This window comes from Heterodontus francisci, chromosome 14, assembly GCF_036365525.1.
Source record: "Heterodontus francisci isolate sHetFra1 chromosome 14, sHetFra1.hap1, whole genome shotgun sequence".
NCBI lineage: Eukaryota > Metazoa > Chordata > Chondrichthyes > Heterodontiformes > Heterodontidae > Heterodontus > Heterodontus francisci.
Window position 1 is genome coordinate 30,357,003 of NC_090384.1, and position 23,096 is coordinate 30,380,098.

The 23,096-nt window shown below is 42.6% G+C and overlaps 1 protein-coding gene across 4 annotated transcripts in view; it reads left to right on the forward strand.

Annotated features, from left to right (window-relative positions):
- Positions 1-23,096, forward strand: part of phf21aa (PHD finger protein 21Aa) — a 430,721-nt gene that overhangs the window by 354,618 nt on the left and 53,007 nt on the right. For all 4 annotated transcript variants that reach the window (XM_068045947.1, XM_068045944.1, XM_068045945.1 and 1 more), the window contains one exon: positions 21,052-21,306. In XM_068045947.1, the coding sequence (XP_067902048.1) occupies positions 21,052-21,306 (255 nt within the window). The remainder of the gene's footprint in view (positions 1-21,051; positions 21,307-23,096) is intronic.

Consider the following 23,096-nt stretch of genomic DNA (forward strand, 5'->3'; position numbering starts at 1 on the left):
CAAAAGGGATTACAAAGGTTGAAGAACCATGAAACCCCTCTTTGAGTCTCCGGTGCACTGGTGGGAAGTGATCAAGGCAAACATCAAGAGGTTCTTCATCCTCAGAGGGTGAGAGAGAGGGGAAAATGTCCTGCCTCCAGAAAAGAATGCAGAATCTGCTCCTGCTGCAGTCGATGGGGGTCTCCAAGAGGCGAAGAGCCAACAGGCCTTGCTCTTTGCCACTGAGACCTCTAAGATCATCATCCGGTCCAGAGTCCATTCTGTTGTGCAGGATGAGATGTGCTCGCGTTTCTTCTTCCAAAAGGTACGCACCGAGAACTTTGTGATCAGCAGCCTAAAGGAAGAGGATGGCTTGGAAATGTCATCGCAGGCTGACATACTAAGGATCAGCAAATCCTTTTATGCCAGGGATACAATGTGAAGCCCACGGACAGCACGGCCTTCCTGTCATCTATCGTGGAGGTCTTGGATGATAGTACGTGGGAGAGTCTGGGCAAACCGCTAACTCTGGACGAGCTGACAAAGGCTATCAGGTCCTTCAAGATGAATAAAACTCCTGGAAGTGACAGCTTATCGGTTGAGTTGTATTTAACTTTGTGGGACTGGATCAGCCCAGACCTACTGGAAGTTTGAGAGTATGCTTCTGGCCGGCAGCATATCAGAATCCATGAGGTAAGGCATCATCGCCCTCATCGACAAGCGGAAGGGGGAGAGGAAGGAAATCAGAAATTGGCGGCCCATCCCACTGCTTAATGTAGATTACAAAATTCAGTCCAAAGTCATCGCCAGTCAGGTCATGTTTGCTCTGGAGTTGGTGATTCACCCTGATCAGACCTGTACTGTACCTGGCAGGAAGATCTCTGATAGCCTTGTGCTACTCAGGGATACGATCGCCTATGTGCAGGGGGGCGGGGGGTGGACACTTGCCTCATCAGCTTGGACCAGAAGGCTTTTGACAGGATATCGCACACCTACATGAAGGATGTGCTCTCCAAAATGGGGTTTGGGGAGGGAATCCACAAATGGATCCAACTGCTCTCCACAAACATCAGTGGCGCAGTGTCAATTAATGGGTGGGAATCAGAAGGTTTCCCGCTCAAATCTGGAGTCAGACGGGGCTGCCCTCGCTCGCCTGTCTTGTCTGTTTGCTGCATCAAACTTCTTGCTGAGTCCATTAGGAAGTTTGCGGGCATAAGAGAGGTGACAATCCCAGGCAGCAAGGTCAAAGCCTCCTTTAACATGGACGACGTCACCGTCTTCTGCTCGGATCCACTGTATGTTCACAGGCTAATGAGCATCTGCGACCAGTTCTAACTGGCCTCGGGAACCAAAGTAAATCGTAGCAAGAGCAAGGCCATGTTCTTTGGAACTGGGCTGACTGATCCTTTGTTCACTTCACCGTCAGGTCAGACTACCTGAAGGTGCCGGGGATATTGTTAGGAGGGAGCCGGGGGGGTGGTGCCAAAAACTGGAAGGAACGTGCTGCCATGGTACAACAGAAACTGGGCATGTGGGAGCAGCATTCTCTCTCCATTGCAGGTAAGGATTTGGTCATCAGGTGCGAGGCGCTCATGTTACTGTACGTAGTGCAGGTCTGGCCCATACCCAATGCCTGCGCCGTGGCGGTCACCCGAGCCATCTTCCACTTTATCCGGAGATCGAAAATGGACCCCGTCCGCAGGGACACGATGTTCAAACCCCTGGATAAAGGGGGGAAAGAACGTACCCAATGTCACCTTCATCCTGATGACCACCTTTGTGTATGGCTGCATCATGCTGTGCATAGAACCGCAGTACGCAAACACCAAGTGTCACTATGTGCTGAGGTTCTATCTGTCCCTGGTGTTGCGAAGGATGGGTCTGGCCACATTGCCGCAGAATGCTCCATTCAATTGGACCGTGCTGTGCCACCTACCCTTCATGGAAAAATTTATGCAGAAAAACACCTTTGACCACGAGTCCATCGGGCAGTAGTCTGTACAGAATGTCCGCAAGGTCCTGCGGGAAAAGGAGATGGTGGATCCTGTCGGATGGTTCCCCGAGTAGACTATCAGGCATTTGGCAGAATACGTCATTGCTAGAACTTTCAAACAAACACCAAGATGTAGCTACATCGCCCCCTCTGCATGCTGCCCTCAAGGTGGCTGTGGTGGGGAAGAGACCATTGTCCACCTCCTTCTGGAATGTGCCTTTGCAAAGCAGGTGTGGAAAGAGATGCAGTGGTTTTTGTTGAGGTTCATCCTGAGCAGCTCCGTAACACCGACCTCTGTACTCTACGGGCTGTTCCCAGGGATGCACACTGAGATAAATATCAACTGTTGCTGGAGGACCATCAACTCGGTGAAAGACGCTCTTTGTTCTGCCCGAAACTTGCTGGTCTTCCAGTGCAAAGAGTTGTCCACGACCGTGTTGCAGATTGGCACATTCCAAGGTCCAGGACTACGTGCTGAGGAACACAGTAAAACATGGGGCAGCTGCGGCAAAGGCTCAATGGGGAAAGGCCATTGTGTAAGGCCCTCCCCCCATAGTGAACCGAGGGCCTGGAACCGTGTTAAACCCCTCGGGCTGTATGCACCAAAAATGCTTTTGCTGTGTAATACAAATGTACATATAAAATGGAATGGCAAGAGTTGTGAGGCACCTCATGTTCTGTATCTTAGGAATCTGATCTCTATTGTACTTTACGAAATGTGAAATTTGAACTGTTTTGTTGTGTATTTTTTGCAAATTTTTATGAATAAAGTATATTTTTGGAAAAAAGTATTACTCATTTATCTTTTTAAATGTTCTGTAACACTGTCTATATGTTTATAGTCTGATAAATGTAGTTTATAGCCTAGTTTAACAGTGTATCTACTCTTCTGACTACTGAAGGCGAGGTGATCACATGGAGGCAAACAATATATTCGAGTAAGATAGGGATTCCCTGTGCAGCCCTTGGTCTCGCTGCATTTACCTGCATCTTGGGCAATAACGGTACTTTCTGGTTCATAAGGGAATGAGGTCCGCTTACAGGAGAGACTAGTTACACTAGACCCAAAGAAATATCTAGTGTAAAAAGCCAGAAATCTAACAGATGGAAAATGAAATGAAGGCTAATCCTGGTGGCGGGATTCAACACTCTTGCAGAGGTCTTCTTGGCTCCAAACAGTGTAATGTAGGGCAAGAAAAACAGTAAAGGAAGATCTTTCTTCCCCTACGCTCTTTAAAAAAAAAATACTAATTATTTTGCCAGTCTTCAATTTGTCTCCAACTTGTCATAAGAAATTGACTATCTGCCCAGATCATGGGCCAAAGTGTAGATTTCAAACAATTATTTACAGCGATGGTCCTATTTTGTTCTTGTTTGCTGTGACTGGCTTTTTCAGAAAAAGCTTCATCTCAAGCTGTTATCAATTTAATGTGGTTTATTTAGATGGCATTTTCCCAAAAAATCAGGGAAATGCATTTTAAATCTGTTGCTCAAACTGCTTTTGTAGCATCAGCAGGCAGGGGGAGGGAAGCATCATGCTGGTCCTATTTTACAGCTTTGAACAAAAATCTGAGTAACAGCTCCTTACTTTTATGGAGATAACATTTGTCGAATATTTAGATTTGTATTTTGCAGATTATTTTAGGAACAAAATTGGTGCAGACTTCAGCCTTCAGCGGTTGAACCCCAAGAAAACATCACTTAACACAAGGTATTAATTTTTTGGGGAGGTGTGGAATCAGTAATCACTTTACCAGAGCTTGATGTTGCTGGCTATTGGGTCACTTCCTGTTTGAAATCTGCAGTCAGTATTGCTGTGGTTTAGGAGGCCCTCTGTTAGCAAGGGAAACTGGGTCTGTAGTGTTGCTGTGTTTAGAACTATTACATTTGAACTCCCTCTACTGGAAATCGAGACACATTTCAGGTGGGTGTGCTGTGCTTTGACAATTTCTGTGGTTAATCTGCAAGACTCGGAGTTACTGATCAAATAATTTAATAGAATTAGATTTTTTAACTCCTGCATTGTAATGTTTGTAATCAAAATACATCAATATACTTGTTTTTCTGATTCATAAAGTTTTACTCTTATGCTTCCTTTATTATCATAGTTTTGCTTTTAATAGTAAAACTAGTGAGTCTCCCATGGATACTGGTGAGGGATAAATATTGGCCATGTTTCCAAAGGAATATCTCTACTTTCTTCAAAAAATCCCATGAAATCCTTTACGTCCACCTGAGAGGGACTTGGTTTAATGTCTCATCCAAAAGACTGCCAACAGTCCTTAGTTCTGTATTATAGTATCAACTCTGAAGTTGGACTTGAACTTGGACTTGAACTCAGGATCTTCCGACAAAGAGGTTAAGGTGTTGTCACTGAGGCAAGGTTAATACTACGCTAATATAAAAGCAAAATACTGCGGATGCTGGAAATCTGAAATAAAAACAAGAAATGCTGGAAATGCTCAGCAGGTCTGGCAGTATCTGTGGAGAGAGAAGCAGAGTTAACATTTCAGGTCAGTGACCCTTCTTCAGAGCTGGCAGATGTTAGAAATGTGAAAGGTTATAAGCAAGAGGTGGGGCAAGAGATAACAAAGGAGAAGGTGTAGATAGGACAAGGTCACAGAATAGCTGACCAAGAGGTCATGGAGCAAAGGCAAACAATATGTTAATTGTGTGTTGAAAGACAAAGCATTAGTACAGATAGGGTGTTAACGGACTGAAAATTGAACAGCCGCAAGTACAAACATGAAAAAAAAACAGTGGGTAAGCAAACTGAACAAACTAAGATGAAACAAAATAAAATAAACACAAAAAAATATAAAAAAGAAAAGGTAACTAAAAATAAAAGTAAAATGGGAGGGCCCGTCATGCTCTGAAATTATTGAACTCAATGTTCAGTCCGGCAGATTGCAGTGTGCCTAATCAGTAAATGAGATGCTGTTTCTTGATCTTGCATTGATGTTCACTGGAACACTGCCACAATCCCAGGACAGAGGTGTGAGCATGAGAGCAGGGTGGAGTGTTGAAATGGCAAGCAACCGGAAGCTCGGGATCACGCTTTCGGACTGAACGGAGGTGTTCCGCAAAGCACTCACCCAGTCTGCGTTTGGCCTCCCCGATGTAGAGGAGACCACATTGTGAGCAGCCAATACAGTATAGTACATTGAAAGAAGTACAAGTAAATCGCTGCTTCACCTGAAAGGAGTATTTGGGGCCTGGGATAGTGAGGAGGTAGATGGGCAGGTATTACACCTCCTGCAATTGCAGGGGAAGGGGGCAAGGTGTTGGGGGTAATGGAGGAGTGGACCAGGGTGTCGCAGAGGAAACGATCCCTTCGGAAATCTTGTCCTATCTACACCTCCTTTGTTATCTCTTGCCCACCCCTGCTTTACTTGCTTAAAACTTTTACATTTCTAATATCTGCCAGTTCTGAAGAAGGGTCACTGACCTGAAACGTTAACTCTGCTTCTCTCCCCACAGATGCTGCCAGACCTGCTGAGTATTTCCAGCGTTTCTTGTTAATACTACGTTTCTGCCTTAGCGTTTCTGCTGTTGGAGTTTGCTGACTACACAACTTTTAATAAACCTGGATTTCCATAAAATGCTTAAACATTCATTGTTGAGTTTTCAAAGTTTTATATTATCGAAATTGACCTAAAGTCCAATATGTTTTGGAGTAGAAAGGAGCTTTAAACTGCATTTTCAGAATGAAAAGGAAGGGGCTTGTTGTGATTGACATTGACGGCATTCAATCAGACAGCATCCTATAATTCAAATTTATCTTCCAGGTGTGTTTAAATCACTTAGTAAAATAAACAAATCCTCTTCACCTTTCCACTGAGGAAAAGAAATATATTCTTGATTTATAAAGCAAATTTTATTTTCTGCCAACAATGAAAATCACAATCGGGTGTTGTCTAAGTGAATAGTTCATAATAGAAAATTGCAGTTAATATTCTAATGAAGATTTGCTTGAAATAAAGCTTTATGAATTTAGTCTCCAGTTTGTTTGAACTTTTTGGAAGAAGCAAAGAAACACTTCAATCCTATATTGAGAGCAAATCCCTGCTAGTTCTACTCAGAGCTACTGAGAGAACACCAAACATGCTGAGAAATTCCCCAACCTGTACGCTTTCACAGTCACAGCTGTGGTTGATAACCCTCAAATTCTGGGGAGGCACTATCTAGTCAAGCCCTAGGCTTTTGAGGCAGGCTGAGACCTTATTAAAAACTTTACGGAAGTCATTAAAAACACAATTAAGAAGTAGATAAATAATCATGTTACTGTGAAACATGTATTTCTGAAATCTTAATTCATAAATTTTACATTTCAGTTGCTTGATGAAAAGGTAGTCAATTGTTTTTCATAAAGCATTTTAAGTGATTTGGTTCACTTTTTAAAAATTTTCTGCTTAGTATCTCCTGCCTGGTGTTTCAGCATTGGTTTTCTAGTTAGTTTTCTAGCTGCTTTACCCCCTTTTGATTTGCATGTTCCCAGCTTCTTCAGTCATGGTTTGTTGCTGTTTCACTTTGAGCCACTTTGTGACCGAAAAGTGTGACTGAAAATTCATAACAATAACAAGTAAGACGAATGCATATGGAAAAGGTGTGCTTTCAGGCTTTTAATTTGTCTTGCATAGATCCGCAGATTTTGTGTCTTATTACTCACGGTGGTTGGAAGGAACGTTGCTTTATAACAATAGAGGTGTCATGTCATGTAAGATATAACATGTTATCAAGATTTACGATGACTGAATAAGTAAAATTTCCTTGTTAGGTAATGTTTTGGGGACCAGATGCTGTAATATTTTGGGTTACAGCATCTGATCCCCAAAACATTTTGTGAAAATTATAAATTTGTACTCTTGTTTATAATATGTTGTTTACCTCTGTATTTCATTATGGGATGTCAGCGCCATATCGTCAGCGAGCAGCAACTCACGTACTTTGCATGCCAAGACCAAAGTGTGCAGTCTTCCCAAGTTGAACAGCTTACCCTCAGTTCTAGTATGCAGGTGTATACCCCTATTTGAGTCGCCAAAAGCATACAGTAGCAACATGGAGAAGAATATGCCAAAGGGAGTTGGTGCCAGGATGCAGCCCTGCTTTACCCCGCTGCTGATCTTGAAAGCATCTGATGTTGCTCCATTGCAACTGACGGAACTGTGCATGTCCTCGTAGAAAGAAGAAATGACGCCCAAGAGTCCAGGAGGGCAGTCTATTTTCTGTAGCAGTTTGAAGAGTCTGTCTCTGCTGACAATATCAAAGCCTTGGTGAGGTCTATGAAAGCAATGTAGAGTGGTCTGCGCTGTTCGTGGCACTTCTCCTGTAACTGTCGAAGTGAGAAAATTGTTGACTGTCGATTTGCCAGTCTGAAGCCGCACTGAGCCTGAGGATAGATGCGTGAATTTACTTTTAATCTTTTTTTTTAAACCCAGGAAACAACAAGCAAGTTAGTATGCAATATTAGTTAGGTTATCGAGTCATAGAATCATATGGCAGAAGAGGAGGCCATTCGGCCTATCGAGTCCATGCCAGTTCTCTGTAGAGCAGTCCAGTTAGTCCCATTCCCCCACTCTACTTCATAGCCCTGCAAGTTTATTTACCTCAAGTGTCCATACAATTTTGAAATCATTCATCGTCTCCGCTTCCACCATCCTCATAGGCAGCGAGTTCCAGGTCATTACCACTTGCTATGTAAAAAAAAAAATGTTCTGAAGTGAGACTGGCACAGTTTAAAAGAGCAGTGACGGCAGGAAGGAGCGAGACTAGCACTATTTAAAAGAGCAGCGGCAATGGGAAAGAGCGAGACTGGCACAGTTTACAAGAACAGTAGCGGTGGGAAGGAGCGAGTCTGAGCGAGACCAGCACCGTTTAAAAGAACAGCAGCGGCGGGAAGGAGCAAGACCCGAGACTGGCACAGTTTAAAAGGGCTAGCCAGTCCAGGTCACCAGAGCGGACTGGCGCGTTCTGAGAAAAAAAAAAATCAGAGTGTGATGTCTCAGGAAAACAGTAGTTGATTGTTTGGTTGGTTTTTCTCATTTATCTTTCACAACCCGTGTAATTTTAGTAATTGTAAGGTTTTATTTACTAATAGTAGTGAAGCTGGTGAGTATTTCCTATTAATTAAGTAAATAAATAATTAAATATTTAAAATACAATCAGGAAGGCAGGGCAGGTGATGTGTTGCAACTGCAGTATGTGGGAGTTCATGGACGCCAGTGTGAGCCATGGCAACCATGTCTGCAGTAAGTTTCTGCAGCTCAAAGAGCTTCGGTGCAGAGTCAGTCAGATGGAGGCCGAGCTACAGATACTGCGATGCATCAGGGAACGGAAAAGTTACCTGGGCACTTTTTTCCAGAAGGCAGTCACATCCCATAGGATAGGGTCTTTTGATTTGGTCAATGGTCAGGGACAGGAGGGTATGACTGCGAGACAGGCAGGTAAGGGGATTGAGAAAGCACAAGTGGAGGAGCCTCTGCCCTTGCAATTGTACAACAGGTTTGAGGTTCTTTCAGCTTGTATGGATGAGAGCTAGGAATGCAGGATGGATGAGCAAACTGATGGCACCATGGTAGAGGAAGTCATTCAAGCCAGGGGACTAAATAGGAATGTAGTGATAGTAGGGGACAATATAGTTAGGGGGATAGACATCGTTCGCTGTAGCCAAGAGCGAGAGTCCAGAAGGCTACCTTGCCTGCCTGGTGCCAGGGTTCGGGATATCTGCACGGGGCTGGAAAGGAAAATGCAGTGGGAGGGGTAGAATCCAGTTATCGTGGTGCACGTGGGTACCAGTGACATAGACAAGACTAGGAAAGAGGTTCTATATGGACAGTATGAGCAGCCAGGGGCTAAATTAAAAAGCAGAACCTCAAAGGTAATGATCTTTGGGTTATTACCTGAGCCATGAGCAAATTGGCATAGGGTAAATAAGATTAGACAGATAATTGCGTGACTCAAAGATTGGTGTGGGAGCAATGGGTTTCGATTCATGGGGCACTGGCACCAGTACTAGGGAAAGTGGGAGCTGTACTGTTGGAACAGTCTGCACCTAAACCGTGCTGAGACCAGTATTCTGGTGAGCTGTATAACTAGGGCAGTAGGGCTTTAAACTAAATAGTGGGGGGGGCCAAGGATCAAGTGAGGGAAGATGTGATAATTTAAAGAGAGAGGAGAAGGCAAGAGAGCAAGATAGCAATAAGGATAATCATAATCAGGGTATGATAGGAAGGGACAGTGCATACAAACTCAAGAGTGAGGCAGCAGACAAGACTGGAGGTTGTCAACTAACAGAGTGGGGGAGGGTTCGGGAGAGGTGCAATTTCAAAATCGAAAGCGAGAGGCCAAGACATCGGAACATTGTGGGTAAAGACAAGGAGAATGGGACAGGAAAGGACAGAGAGTTTAACGGAAATTGTACATCAGCAAATAAGTCATTGAAGGGAATAGAAGCAAAAATTGAAATTAAACATTCTACTTCTGAATGCGCAAAGCATCTGCAATAAGATAGATGAACTAGTGGCACAAATAGAGGTACATGATTTAGATCTAATCGCCATTACAGAGACATGGTTACATGGTGATCAAGATTGGGAAATAAATGTTCCATGGGTACACAATATTTCGGAAAGAGACAGAATATCAAAGGAGGACAGGTAACACTGATGGTAAAGGTTGACATAAGGACATTAATAAGAAAGGATCGGGCCCCAAAAGATCATGAAGTAGAATCAGAATGGGTGGAAATGACGAATAACAAGAATTAGAAAACACTGCTGGGAGTAGTTAATAGGCCCCCTAACAGTAGTTATACCGTTGGACAGAGCATTCAACAAGAAATTATTGGAGCTTGTAACAAAGGCAATGTAATCATTGTGGGGGACTTTAATCTTCATATAAACTGGGATAATGAAATTGACAGGAGTGGTCTAGAAGATGAGTTTGTAGAATGTTTTCAGGACAGTTTCTTGGAGCAATATGTTGTGGAGCCAACTGGGGATAAAGCTATCTTAGATCTAATATTGTGTAATGAAGCAGGGTTAATTAGCAATGTCATAGTAAAAGATTCACTGGGAAACAGTGATCATAATCATTGAATTCCATGATAAGTTCAAAAGTGACATGTTCCAATCACAAACCAGAATCGTAAAGCCAATTACGTAGGCATGAGGGGAGAACTGGCTAAGGTAAATTGGGTAAATAGACTTAAAGGTATGGTGGTAAATGAACAGTGGAAATTTTTTTTAAATTCAAAATGTTCAACAAAAATACATTCCTTTGAAAAACAAAAACTCAGCCAGAAAGACCCATCCCCACAAGGGTAAACATCCTCTCAGCATTTACCCTATCAAGCCCCCTCAGAATCTTTTATGTTTCACTAAGATCACCTCTAATTTTTCTAAACTCCAATGAGTATAAGCCCAACCTGCTCAACCTTTCGTCATGACAACCCCTTCATCCCAGAAATCAGCTTCGTGAACCTTTTCTGAACAGCTTCCAATGCAAGTATGTCCCTCCTTAAGTAAGGAGACCAAAATTGTATGTGGTACTCTACGTGCGGTCTCACCAATTCTGTATACAATTGTAGCAAGACTTCCCTACTTTTATACTTCATCTCCCTTGTAATAAATGCCAACATTTGCCTTCCTAATTCCTTTCTGTACCTGCATGCTAACTTATTGTATTCCATGTACAAGGGCACCCAGATCCCTCTGTACCGCAGCATTCTGCAGTCACTCCCTATGTAAACAATCTGCTTTTCTATTCCCACCAAAGTTGACAACCTCTGATTTTCCCACATTATACTCCCATCTGCCAAATTTTTGCCCATTCACTTAACCGATCGACATCTCTTTGCAGACACTTTGTGTCCTCCTCACAACTTGCTTTCAGACCTATTTTTGTATCGTCCACAAATTTGGCTACAATACACTCAGTCCCTTCATCCGTCTTTAATATGGGTTTTAAATAGTTGAGGCCCCAGCACTGATCCCTGTGGCACACCACTAGTTCACTAATTACAGTTTGCCATCCTGAAAATGTCCCTTTTATCCCGATTCTCTTTTCTATTAGTTAGCAAATCCTCTATCCATGCTAATATATCTCCCCCCGCCCCCCCAAACACCTTGTGAAGCACCCTTTTTTGTTGCACCTTATTGAATGTCTTGCCTTTTGGTATGAAGAAGTACTAAACAGGGGGGGGGGGCGGGGGTGGAAATGTAATCATTTAGCAGCATTTGGGGAGGGCTCCAGTGGTTTGTTAACAGTGGGAGTGAGATGTGAAAGGCGCAGGAGGTGTTGGGGAAATGGGAGTAGTGAGTATTGGGTGGGGTTTCTGACATTGAATACTGGGAGTGGTGTGTTGGTAATATGGAGTTGATTAGAGGGTTGCTGGGGTGATACTGGTGGAAGGGTATACTTGTGTGTAGGAGGATTTGTGTGAGGGATTGGTAGATGTGGGTGAGATAGATCCTGGTGGGTGGAAAAAGTGGGATGGGCTTGCAGAGTGCTGTTGAGAAAAGTGGTCTTGGGGTCTGGGTATGAGTTCTTCAAGATTTTTTGAGGAGTTTGTTTCAAGAGGCACTTCAGATGAGAGGAGGAAGCAAAAAAAGTCCCATCACAAAAAAATTGTCGATGTTGAGGTCCTCAGGATTGACTCCGGGCCCCATGAAGTCTCATGGTATCAGGTCAAACATGGGAAAGGAAAGCTCCTGCTGATTACCACCTACTGCCCGCGCCCCCTGCCCCCCCGGGCTGATGAACTCCAATTCGAAGAAGCACTGAGGGTAATGTACTCTGGGTGAGGGACTTCAATGTCCATGACCAAGAGTGGCTTGGTAGCACCACTACTGGCCAAGCTAGCCAGGTCCTAAAGGATATAGCTGATAAAATGAACCTGCAGCAGGTGATGAGGGAACCAACAAGAGGGAAAAGCATACTTGACCTCGTACTCACTGATCTACCTGCTGCAGATACATCTGTCCATGACAGTGTTGGTAGGAGTGACCACTGCACAATCCTTGTGGAGATGAAGTCCCGTCTTCACATTGAGGGTACCCACCATTGTGTTGTGTGGCACTACCACTGTGCTAAATGGGATAGATTTCGAACAGATCTAGCAACTCAAAACTGGGCATCTATGAGGCGCTGTGGGCCATCAGCAGCAGCGGAATTGTATTCAATTGCAATCTGTAACCTCATGGCCCAGCATATCCCCATTACCATTAAGCCAGGGGACCAATCCTGGTTCAATGAAGAGTGCAGGAGGGCATGCCAGGAGCAGCACCAGGCATACCTAAAAAAGGGCACCAGCCTGGTGAAGCTACAACACAGGACTACTTGCATGCCAAACAGCAGAAGCAGCATGCGATGGGGCTAAGCAATCCCACAGCCAACAGATCAAATCTAAGCTCTGCAGTCCTGCCACATCCCGTTGTGAATGGTGGTGGACAATTAAACAACAGACAGAAGGAGGAGGCTGCACAAATATCCCCATCCTCAATGATGGGGGAGCCCAGCACATCAGTGCAAACGGCAAGGCTAAGCATTTGCATCTATCTTCAACCAGAAGTGCCGAAGGGATGATCCATCTTGCCCCCTCCTGAAGTCCCCAGCATCACCGATGCCAGTCTTCAGCCAATCCGATTCACTCCACGTGATATCAAGAAATGACTGAAGGCACTGGATGCTGCCAAGGCTATGAGCCCTGCCAACATTCTGGCAACAGTACTGAAGACTTGTGCTCCAGAACTAGCCGTGCTCCTAGCCAAGCTGTTCCAGTACAGCTACAACACTGGCATCAACCCGGCAATGTGGAAAATTGCCCAAATATGTCCTTTACACAACAAGCAGGACAAACTCAACCCAGCCAGTTACCGCCCTATCAGTCTATTCTTGATCATCAGCAAAGTGATGGAAGGTGTCATCGACGGTGCTATCAAGTGGCACTTGCTCAGCAGTAGCCAGCTCGCTGATGCTCAGTTTGGGATCCGCCAGGGCCTCCCAGCTCCTGACCTCAATACAACCTTGGTCCAAACACGGACAAAAGACCTGAACTCTAGAGGTGAGGTGAGTGTGACTGCCCTTGACATCAAGGCAGCATTTGACCGAATATAGCATCAAGGAACCCTAGCAAAACTGGAGTCAATGGGAATCGGGGAAAACTCCACTGATTGGAGTCATACCTAGCACAAGGGAAGATGTTGTTGGAGGTCAATCATCTCAGTCCCAGGACATCACTGCAGGACTTCCTCAGGGTAGTGTCCTAGGCACAACCATCTTCAGCTGCTTTATCAATGACCATCCCTCCATCATGAGGTCAGAAGTGGGGATGTTCACTGATGATTGCACAATGTTCAGCACCATTCATGACTCCTGAGATAATGAAGCAGCCCGTATCCAGATGCAGCAAGACCTGGACAACATACAGGCTTGGACTGATAAGTGGCAAGTGACATTCGTACCACACAAGTGCCAGGCAATAACCATCTCAAACAAGAGAGAATCTAACCATCTCCCCTTGATGTTCAATGGCATTACCATCACTGAATCCCCCACTATTAACATCCTAAGGGTTACTATTGTCAGAAACTGAATGGGGCCAGCCACATAAATACTGTGGCTACACGAGCAGGTCGGAGGCTGGGAATTCTGCAGCATGTAACTCACCTCCTGACTCTCCAATGCCTATCCAAAATCTACAAGGCACAAGTAAGGAGTGTGATGGAATACTCTCCACTTGCCTGGATGGATACAGTTTCAAAAACACCCAAGATGCTCAACACCATCCAGGATAAAGCAGCCCGCTTGATTGGCACCCCATCCATCACCTTCAACTTTGACTCCGTCCACCACTGACGGACAGTGGCAGCAGTGTGTACCATCTACAAGATACACTGCAGCAACTCAGCAAGCCTTCTTCAACAGCAGCTTCCAAACTCTGACATCTACCACCTAGAACGACAAGGGTAGCAGATGCATGGGAACACCACTGCCTGCAAGTTCCCCTCCAAGCCACACACCATCCTGACATGGATCTATATCACTGTTCCTTCACTGTCGCTGGGTTAACAACGTGGAACTCCCTTCCTAACAGCACTGCAGTGGTTCAAGAAGGCAGCTCATCACTACCATCCCGAGGGCAATTAGGGATGGGCAATAAATGCTGGCCTAGCCAGCGCCACCCACACCCCATGAATGAATAAAAAAAGGTAGCAATCCAGAGATTATTAGTTTTGAGATTTTTGTTTTGAACCCTAATTCATCAAACTCCCTCAGCAGAACAACATTCCTCGTTCTAGCTATGTCGTTGGTTCTTATTTAGACCATGAAAACTGATTCCTCTCCCTCCATTCCAAGTTCTTCTCCACCCATGAGGTGATATCTTTAACGCTGGCAACGGGCAGGCATCACAGCCTTCAGAACTCCTAGTTGTGCTGCAAAGAACAGTATCTATCCCCGACTATAGTGTCCCCTATCACTACTGCATTCGTTTTCACTCCTCCCACTTGAATGGCCTCCTGCACCATGGTGCTTTGTCAGTTTGCCAATTCCCCCTGCATTTCTTGTTCTCACCCATACAGGTAACAAGTACCTCCTACCTGTCGGTAAAAGTTAAGGCCGGAGGATCTTCCAGAGCTACATCCTGGATCCCCACTGTCTTCCTGACTTGTAGTCGCATTCTCTTGCCCCTGACCATTGACCAACTCTAAAGTTCTACTTAACCTAAGTGCTGTGACTGCCTTCTGGAACAAAGTATCCAGGTAACTGTGCCCCTCCCTGGTGCCCTGCAATGTCTGCAGCTTGGACTCCAGCTCAAGAATTCTGAGCCAAAGTTGCTTGAACTGCAGGCACTTACAGCAGATATGGTTGTCTGGTATTGGAATGCTCTCCACAAACTCCCTCTTGAAGTAGTTACTGCACACCACCTGCCCTGCCATGTCTATCTAACCTTATTTATTTAGTGAAGTAGTTTTTTAAAATTCAATCAGTTATTTTACTTTTAATAATTACTTAGTTTATCTAGTTTGTTAATTTAGTAAAGTAATAAGTTACAATTACCTAGCTTAGAGAGAAAAGAAAAAGATTCACAAGCTACCGGAGGTTAAAAAAAGCAGCACTGAATTCCCAGTTATTCTTCTCGACTTGGCAAACCAAATTTACAGTAAAAGTGTGGAGGACTAGTTCATGGAATGTATACAAGATAGTTTTCTAGATCAGTATGTTGATGAGTCAACTAGGGAACAGGTTATTTTGGATCCAGATTGTGCAGTGAGAAAATTAATAATACCCTTGTATTAAAGGTGCCTCTAGAGGAGAGTGGACCATATTATGATAGAATTTTATATTGAGTTTGAAAGTGATTTAGTTAAGTTCAAAACTAGGATCTTAAATCTAAACAAAGTAAACTACGTAGATAAGAGGGACGGATTGGCTAAGGTGGATTGGGAAACTAGATTAAAAGATATGACGGTAGACAAGCAATTGGTAGCATTTAAAGAATTAATACATTTGCAACAAATAAACATTCCTTTTAAAGCATTAAATCCACATAGAAAAAGTCATCTACCATTGCTAACGAGGAGTTGGATAGTATTAGATCAAAGGAAGAGGCTTATAATGCCGCTAAAAAAATGTCATAAGCCTGAGGATTGGGAGGGTTTTAGCATTTTGCAAAGAAGGACCAAAAAATTGATGAGGAAAGAGAATGAGAGTAAACTCGCAACAGATGTGAACAGATTGAAAACATTTCTATAGGTGTGTAAATAGGAAGACATTAGAGAAAGTAAACAGCCCAGTAGAAGCATAGACAGGTGAAATTTTAATGGGGAATAAGGAAATGGCAGAGGCATTAAACAAATATGGTTGAAGACACAAAAAAAACTCTGGAATTAATGCAGAAGCAAGGGTTTAGCAAGAATGAGGAACGTAAAGAAATAGTACTGGAGAAATTAATGGGACTAAGTGGCAACAAATCATAGAATCATAGAATGGTTGCAGCACAGAAGGAAGCCTTTCAGCCCGTTGAGCCCATGCCAGCTCTCTGCAAGAGCAAATTAGCTAGTCCCACTCCCCCATCCTTTGCCCATAGCCCTGCAGTTTTTTTCCCTTCAGGTGCTCATCCAAGTCCCTTTTGGAAGCCACAATTGAATCTGCCTCCACCACAAGCACTGCATTCCACATCCTAACCACTTGCGTGTAAAATGGCTTTTCCTCATGTCTTCATTGCTTCTTTTACCATTCACCTTAAATTGGTGTTCTCTGGTTCTCAACCTTGCTGCCAGTGGGAACAGTTTCTCTCTATCTACTCTGTCTAGACCCCTAGCAAATCCCCCCTCAAATTTCTTTGCCCTAAGGGAACAACCCTATCCTCTCCAATCTTCTCCTGGTAACTGAAGTTCCTTATCCCTGGAACCATTCTTATAAATATTTTCTGCAGCCTCTCCAAAGACTTCAAATCCTCAAAGTTTGGTGCACAGAATGGGTGCAATGCTCCAGTTGAGGCTGAACCAGCATTTTGTAAAGGTTCGTCACTTCCTTGCTTTTGTATCTATGCCTCTATTTATAAAGTCCAGGGTCCAGTATGCCTTTTTAACTATTTCCTCAACCTGCCCTGCCACTGTCAACGATTTATGCACAAAAAACCCCATATTTTTCAGTTCCTGCACCCCTTTAGAATTGTACTCATTATTTTATATTGCCTCTGTTTGTTCATTCTACCAAAATGTATCACTTCACTTTCTGTGCATTAAATTTCATCTGCCACATGTCTGCCCATTGCATCAGCTGGTGAAGTCTATCACTAACCTCCTCACAATTCACAATACCTCTTGAAATATCCTATCCACGTACCTCTCAGCCTCACCGATGCACTGCAGTGACTTCAGCTGCTACCCATGCTCCAAAACCTCAGAGCTCCAGCTGACAACACTTGCTGCACATGTTGTCCAGGACACAAAAAGGGTCCTGGAATTCCCACATGGAACAGGATGTACTTTCCATGGAATTGCAAAATAGAAGTATGAGATGATGCATTTTGGGAGGACTAACAAGGCAAGGGAATATTCAATGGATGGTAGGACCCTAAGAAGTACAGAAGGTCAGAGGGACAGAGACTGTACTTGTCCATAGATCACTGAAGGCAGCGGCACAGGTAGATAAGGTGGTTAGGAAGGCATATGGGATCCTTGCCTTTATTAGCTGAGGCATAGAATATAAGAGCAGGCAGGTTATGATGGAGCTGTATAAAACGCTAGTTAGGCCACAGCTGGAGTACTGTGTACAGTTCTGGACACCACACTATAGGAAGGATGTGATTGTACTGGAGAGGGTGCAGAGGAGATTCACCAGGATGTTGCCTGGGCTGGAGCATTTCAGCTATGAAGAGAGACTGGATAGGCTGGGGTTGTTTTCCTTAGAGCAGAGAAGGCTGAGGGGAGGTCCTGAGTGAGGTGTACAAAATTATGAGGGGCATTGATAGATTAGATAGGAAGAAACTTTTTCCATTAGCGGAGGGGTCAATAACCAGGGGGCATAGATTTAAGGTAAGGGGCAGGAGGTTTAGAGGGCATTTGAGGAAAAAAAATTTCACCCAGAGGGTGGTTGGAATCTGGAACGCACTGCCTGGTAGAGGCAGGAACCCTCACAAAATTTAAGAAGTATTTAGATGAGCACTTGAAATGCCATAGCATACAAGGCTATAGGCCAAGTGCTGGAAAATGGGATTAGAATAGTTGATGGCCGGCACAGACACAATGGCCCGAAGGGCCTGTTTCTGTGCTGTATAACGTTATGACTCTAAACGTGAATAAATTCCAGCTACTCACTAATCAGCTACTTGCCTTGTGCTGATGCCACTTTATTTAATCGTATTTACTGTATTAAAATCCCGCGGACCTGCATCCTGGGATTTTGAATAAGTTGGTTGCAGAGATGCATTGGTTTTGATCTTCCAAATTCCTTCGATTTAGAACAGTTCACAAGATTTGGAAGGTAGCAATCATGACCCTGTGATTTAAGAAAGGAGAAAAAGAGTAAACAGGGAACCTTAGGCCAGTTAGCTGGACATCAGTGGTAGGTAAAATGCTAGAATCTGTTATTAGGGGCAGGGTAAAAGGGCACTTAGAAAATCATAATATGATTAAGCAGCATTAACATAGATTTATGAAAGAGAAATCGTGTTTGACAAATATGCTTTAGTTTTTGAGGATGTAACTATTAGAAGGATAAAGGGGGAACCGGTGGATGTAGTGTATTTGGATTTTCAAAAAACATTTGATAAGTTTCCCCACAAGAGTTTATTACCCAAAATTAAGGCTCATGGTTTTGGAAATAGTACATTAGTATAGTTTGAGGATTGGTTAGTGGACAGAAAACAGTGTAGGAATGAATGGGACATTTTAGGGTTCTAGAGTTATTTACAGCACAGAAGGAGGCCATTCGGCCCATCGAGTCCATGACAGCTCTCCATGGAGCAATGCATCAAATCCTTTGAATTTGAAAGCTAGGATGTTAACAGGTGGGAAAACTGTAAATCCCTTCACAAATGTGAGGTAGCTGAACGGTCTGCAGGGTGACTGTGCTGGTGTATCAGTAAATGGGATGACTAAGTGAATCCATTTCCACATTCAGCTGGTGAACACTCTTCCCCAATGTGACTGGCATCAGAATCGCTGCCCACAGTCAACAACAGTGTGCATTTATATAGCATCTTGGCAGACTGTAAGCTGGGCACCGCAAGGATCTGTACTTGGGCCTCAGCTACTTACAATCTATATACACGACTTAGGTGAGGGGACTGAGTGTACATCTCTAGGCTTGCTGACAATACAAAGTTAGGTGGGAAAGTAAATGGTGACGAGGACACAAAGAGGCTGCAGAGGGATATAGACAGTTGGGTGAGTGGGCAGGGACATGGCAAATGGAATACAATGTTGCAAACTTGAAGTTATCAACTTCTGAATGGTGAAAGACTGCAAAATGTTTACATTCAGAGGGACTTGGGTGTTCTTGAACATGAGTCACAGAAAGTTAACATGCTGGTACAGCAAGCAATTAGGAAGGTAAGTGGTATGTTAGCTTTTGTTATAAAGGGATGGAATATGAGTAAATAGGTCTTACTACAATTATATAGGGCATTGGTTGAGTCCACACCTGGAGTACTGTGTGAAGTTTTGGTCTCCTTACTGAAGGAAGGGCATATTTGCTGTATGGAATGAGGAGACTGTCGTATGAGGAGGGATTGAGTAGACTAGGACTATATTCCATGGAGTTTAGAAGAATTAATCTAATTGAAACATATAAAATTCTGAAGAGGCTTGGCAGGTTAGATGCTGAATAAATGTTTCCCCGGCTGGGGAATCTAGAACATGGGTTCACAGTCTCAGAATAAGGGGTATTTAGGACTGAGATGAGGAAAAATGTCTTCATTTAAAGGGTTGTTAATTTTTGGAATTCTGTATCTGAGAGAGCTGTGGATGCTCAGTTGTTGAGTGTTTTTAAGTCAGAGGTTGATAGATATGGGGGTAGTGTGCAAAGATGGAGTTGAGGTAGAAGATCAACCGTGATCTTGTTGAATAGCGGAACAAGCTCAAAGGGCCAAATGGCCTGTTCCAGCTCCTATTTCTTATGTTCTTATGAATGACATGTTCCAGTTACCCTCTAGATTTTATTGTACTTATGCTAAAAATTGAAAGCCAGCAATCAGAGTTGTGGTTTCATGCCTTTGGCCCCTTGCAAGTTCGAATCACTTCTTTTGAAGTAAGCAAGAAAACAAATATTTTAATCCATCACTGGATAACTTTCTATGACACACAGTCAAGTACATTGGTGTAATAAATTACGGAAAGTTGTACCTCTTTACTTAATTATTGGGAAATACTGGATGGAGTTCAGTCCTTCCAGGTATCACATTGGGCATGCTTTTGCCTGAGATCCACCTGAGCAGATAAATATTCATTCTTTTGCCTGGTGGGGCCTGGAAGAAGAGACTTGACATTTACTTGTTTAACTTGCAGTAAAAATGTCATTAGACAGTCAATAGTGATCAATGTGCAACTTGTGCTTTTGGAGGTCTGTAGCAGGAGATCTAAGTTCCTGCAATTGGATTCTTCATAGAGTCACTGGCATCAGCAAAGCACAGGAATAGTACTGTATTTATCTATGTCCCATTTGAATAATATTTGTATCAAGTATACTTTGCATGTATCTGCCTCCTTTTTTACATGTTATTGTGTTTCAGAGGAGTTTGGTTTCATGGAAATTAATGGAAGAAAGTAGTTAGAATGTGGAACTTGCTACCACGGAGTAGTTGAGGCATTTAGAATAGATGCACTGAAGGGATGTTTAGATAAACACGTGAGGGAGGAAGGATATATTGATGGGCTGGGTAAAAAAGGGTGGAAGGAGGCTCGTGTGGAACATAAATTCCAACATGGGCCTATTGGACTGAATGGCCTGTTTTTGTGTTGTAAATAATACATAAAGTGCCTTGTAAAAAGGGAAATGGCGCGTATGGAACTTTTACTTTTGCCTCAATTACGCAAGGTTAAAATTGCCATAATTTGATCCTATGTGAAGTATCACATTGCAGATCAGCAGAGATCAGTGATTAGTAGAAGAATACTAGCACGTAACCGTTGTCACTATTTGCGTGCTTAATTTCATTTCTCAGCAAAGCTCACAGACCTATACTTTCATGTCAGTGTTCTGCAAATTCTCAAGCAGTTTAGTATTTCTTCTGTATTGCATAACTAACTTAAACAACTACTCAGTGTGCAGAGAAAAGCAAGATCATCTTGGATATTGAACCTTAATTTTTTTTCCAGCAGATATTAAAACAAACTCAGTTAATGTACCAGTGCTACCCATGTTCTTTATCTGTTCTCCCATTTTTGTGGCATGCTCTACATGTTTATTCTTTCACAGGTTTTCTTCAACATTGGAAAAAGAAATGCAGAAATACTGATTTAAAAATACAGGTTATAAAATAAAAGGCTGAAATGTTTCCATCTATGTCTGTGGATTGTTTATTTACTCAAAAAGCCTAATTACAATTTTTGTATGTTTTTTTTAATCCACAGAAAACAATAACTGACACTTCAGTTGTTACCACAAAGCAGATACCACTAACTTTACTAAAAACAACGCATACCATGTCTGCCTCGGTTGTTACACCAAGACCTACCATTGCCATGGTAACAGCTCTAAGCAACCCTCAGAAATCGGTGGTTAATGCAGACTCTCAAAACACACCCATCAACCTTCAGATCACCAACAAACTAACAACTCTAGGGGCTGACGCTGTGCGAATAATGCCAAAATCAACTGTGCAGTTGGTAAGAAAAATTTGGGAATGCTATTTTTTCTTTTAAACTGAATCTCCTTAGTAAAGATTTTTGTTGTACTTTACCTCTCACAAATCTGTCAAAGTTTTGCAGATTAATTTTGTACACATTAGGAAGAGGAACCAGCTGTGTCTTTTCTTCCTGCTTTTTGGATCGATTACCAGTGGTATGGATTGGATGGGTGTCATATCAATTCATCTCAAATCCAACCTCAGAAGGACATTCCCCCTTCCCCCCCAACCACCCACCCTGCAATTCCAGTGTGATAATTCAGTTTTGAAGACATGCTTTATTGCCTGTCTTCTGTTGCATTGCCAGAATTATATATAGTTTTGTGCTCTGAGTGTGAACCCATTCGTATATGAATTGTGGCTGTTCAAACTAACTAGTCACTTCAGACCTTTACAACTGGCAGACTTCCCTTACATCATATGGGGCTGGTTTCAAACTCAGGTCCAATAGTTTTTTTAAAAAAGTGTTCCAACCAAATATACTGCAGAATTTCTCTTCCTCCTGTCTTTGCCTGACCACAATCTTTGTTTTTGAAGAGAAACAAAATTACTGCATACTAAATACTTCAAGGTCTAAAGAATAACTGCTTGCCATAATCAGCAGAGCTGTCATTAGCATGAAGGATTTTTTTATACCGAAACCTTAAAGAGCAAAGTTAACCATAATTTATAAATAATTCAGATGATCTTAAAACCTATATACATACTATTAAAATAATCTGTGCCCATTCCCGGTCCTTCTATGTAATCTGATCAATTTGATTAGGGGAAGCCATACAAAAATAACGGATACATAAAGACCCACTGATCTGTCTAACCTGTTTCATATAGTCGTGATGCCTTCTGCATCACAATACAGACACTCCCAACTCACTCAGAGCCAATGCTGAAATTCTGTTTTTTTTTGCACTAAGGAAAAGAGCAAAAACATAAAATATGCTTTTTATAACTAAAAGGCAGGAGAACATCTGATGAGAGGTTAAACTGAGGCCTCATCTGCTTGCTTAGGTGGATAGAAAGGATCTCATGACACTATTTTGAAGAAGATCGGGTGAGTTATCCCCGATGTCCTGGCTAATATTTATCCCTCAATCAGCATCACAAAAACAGATTATCTGATCGTTATCACATTGCTGTTTGTGGGAGTTGGCTGTGCCCAAATTGGCTGCCGCGTTTCCTACATTACAACAGTCACTACACTTCAAAAGTGCTTCATTGACTGTAAAGCGATTTGAGACATCCAGTGGTCATGAAAAGTGGTATATAAATGCAAGTCTTTTTTTTAACATGAGAGGAAGAGCTTTAAACAGTGAATGAGAGTTACGGCTTTGATTCATACTGCTTTTCTTTTGTATGAATTATAACAAAGACACTCTCACTAATGGGCTGTGAGAAATTGGTATCCTTTCAGTTCATTTTTAAAATCCTTCTACTTTATATAAATTTTTAGCATGATATTTTCTACATCTATAAATCTTTTGACTGATTTTTTTTTGATTAAATGTGGTAAATTGTGTCCACTCTTTTTACTGCCACCTGTTTTCTATAACTGGCACTACTACTTCCTCTCTGACTCAAAGCTTTATCTTTGATACCTCTTTCCTGTTTACTTTGAGTTAAAATAGTTCTCTCTGGCCCTGTACTCTTTTTTTTAAACTTTGTTTAATAAAATAAGCATTTCAAATCTACAAATTGTCGCAGATCAATTGTACTTTTTATTTAAAAATCATGATTTTTTTTGCAAATGGGAAGAAGTAAAGAAAGACCTAT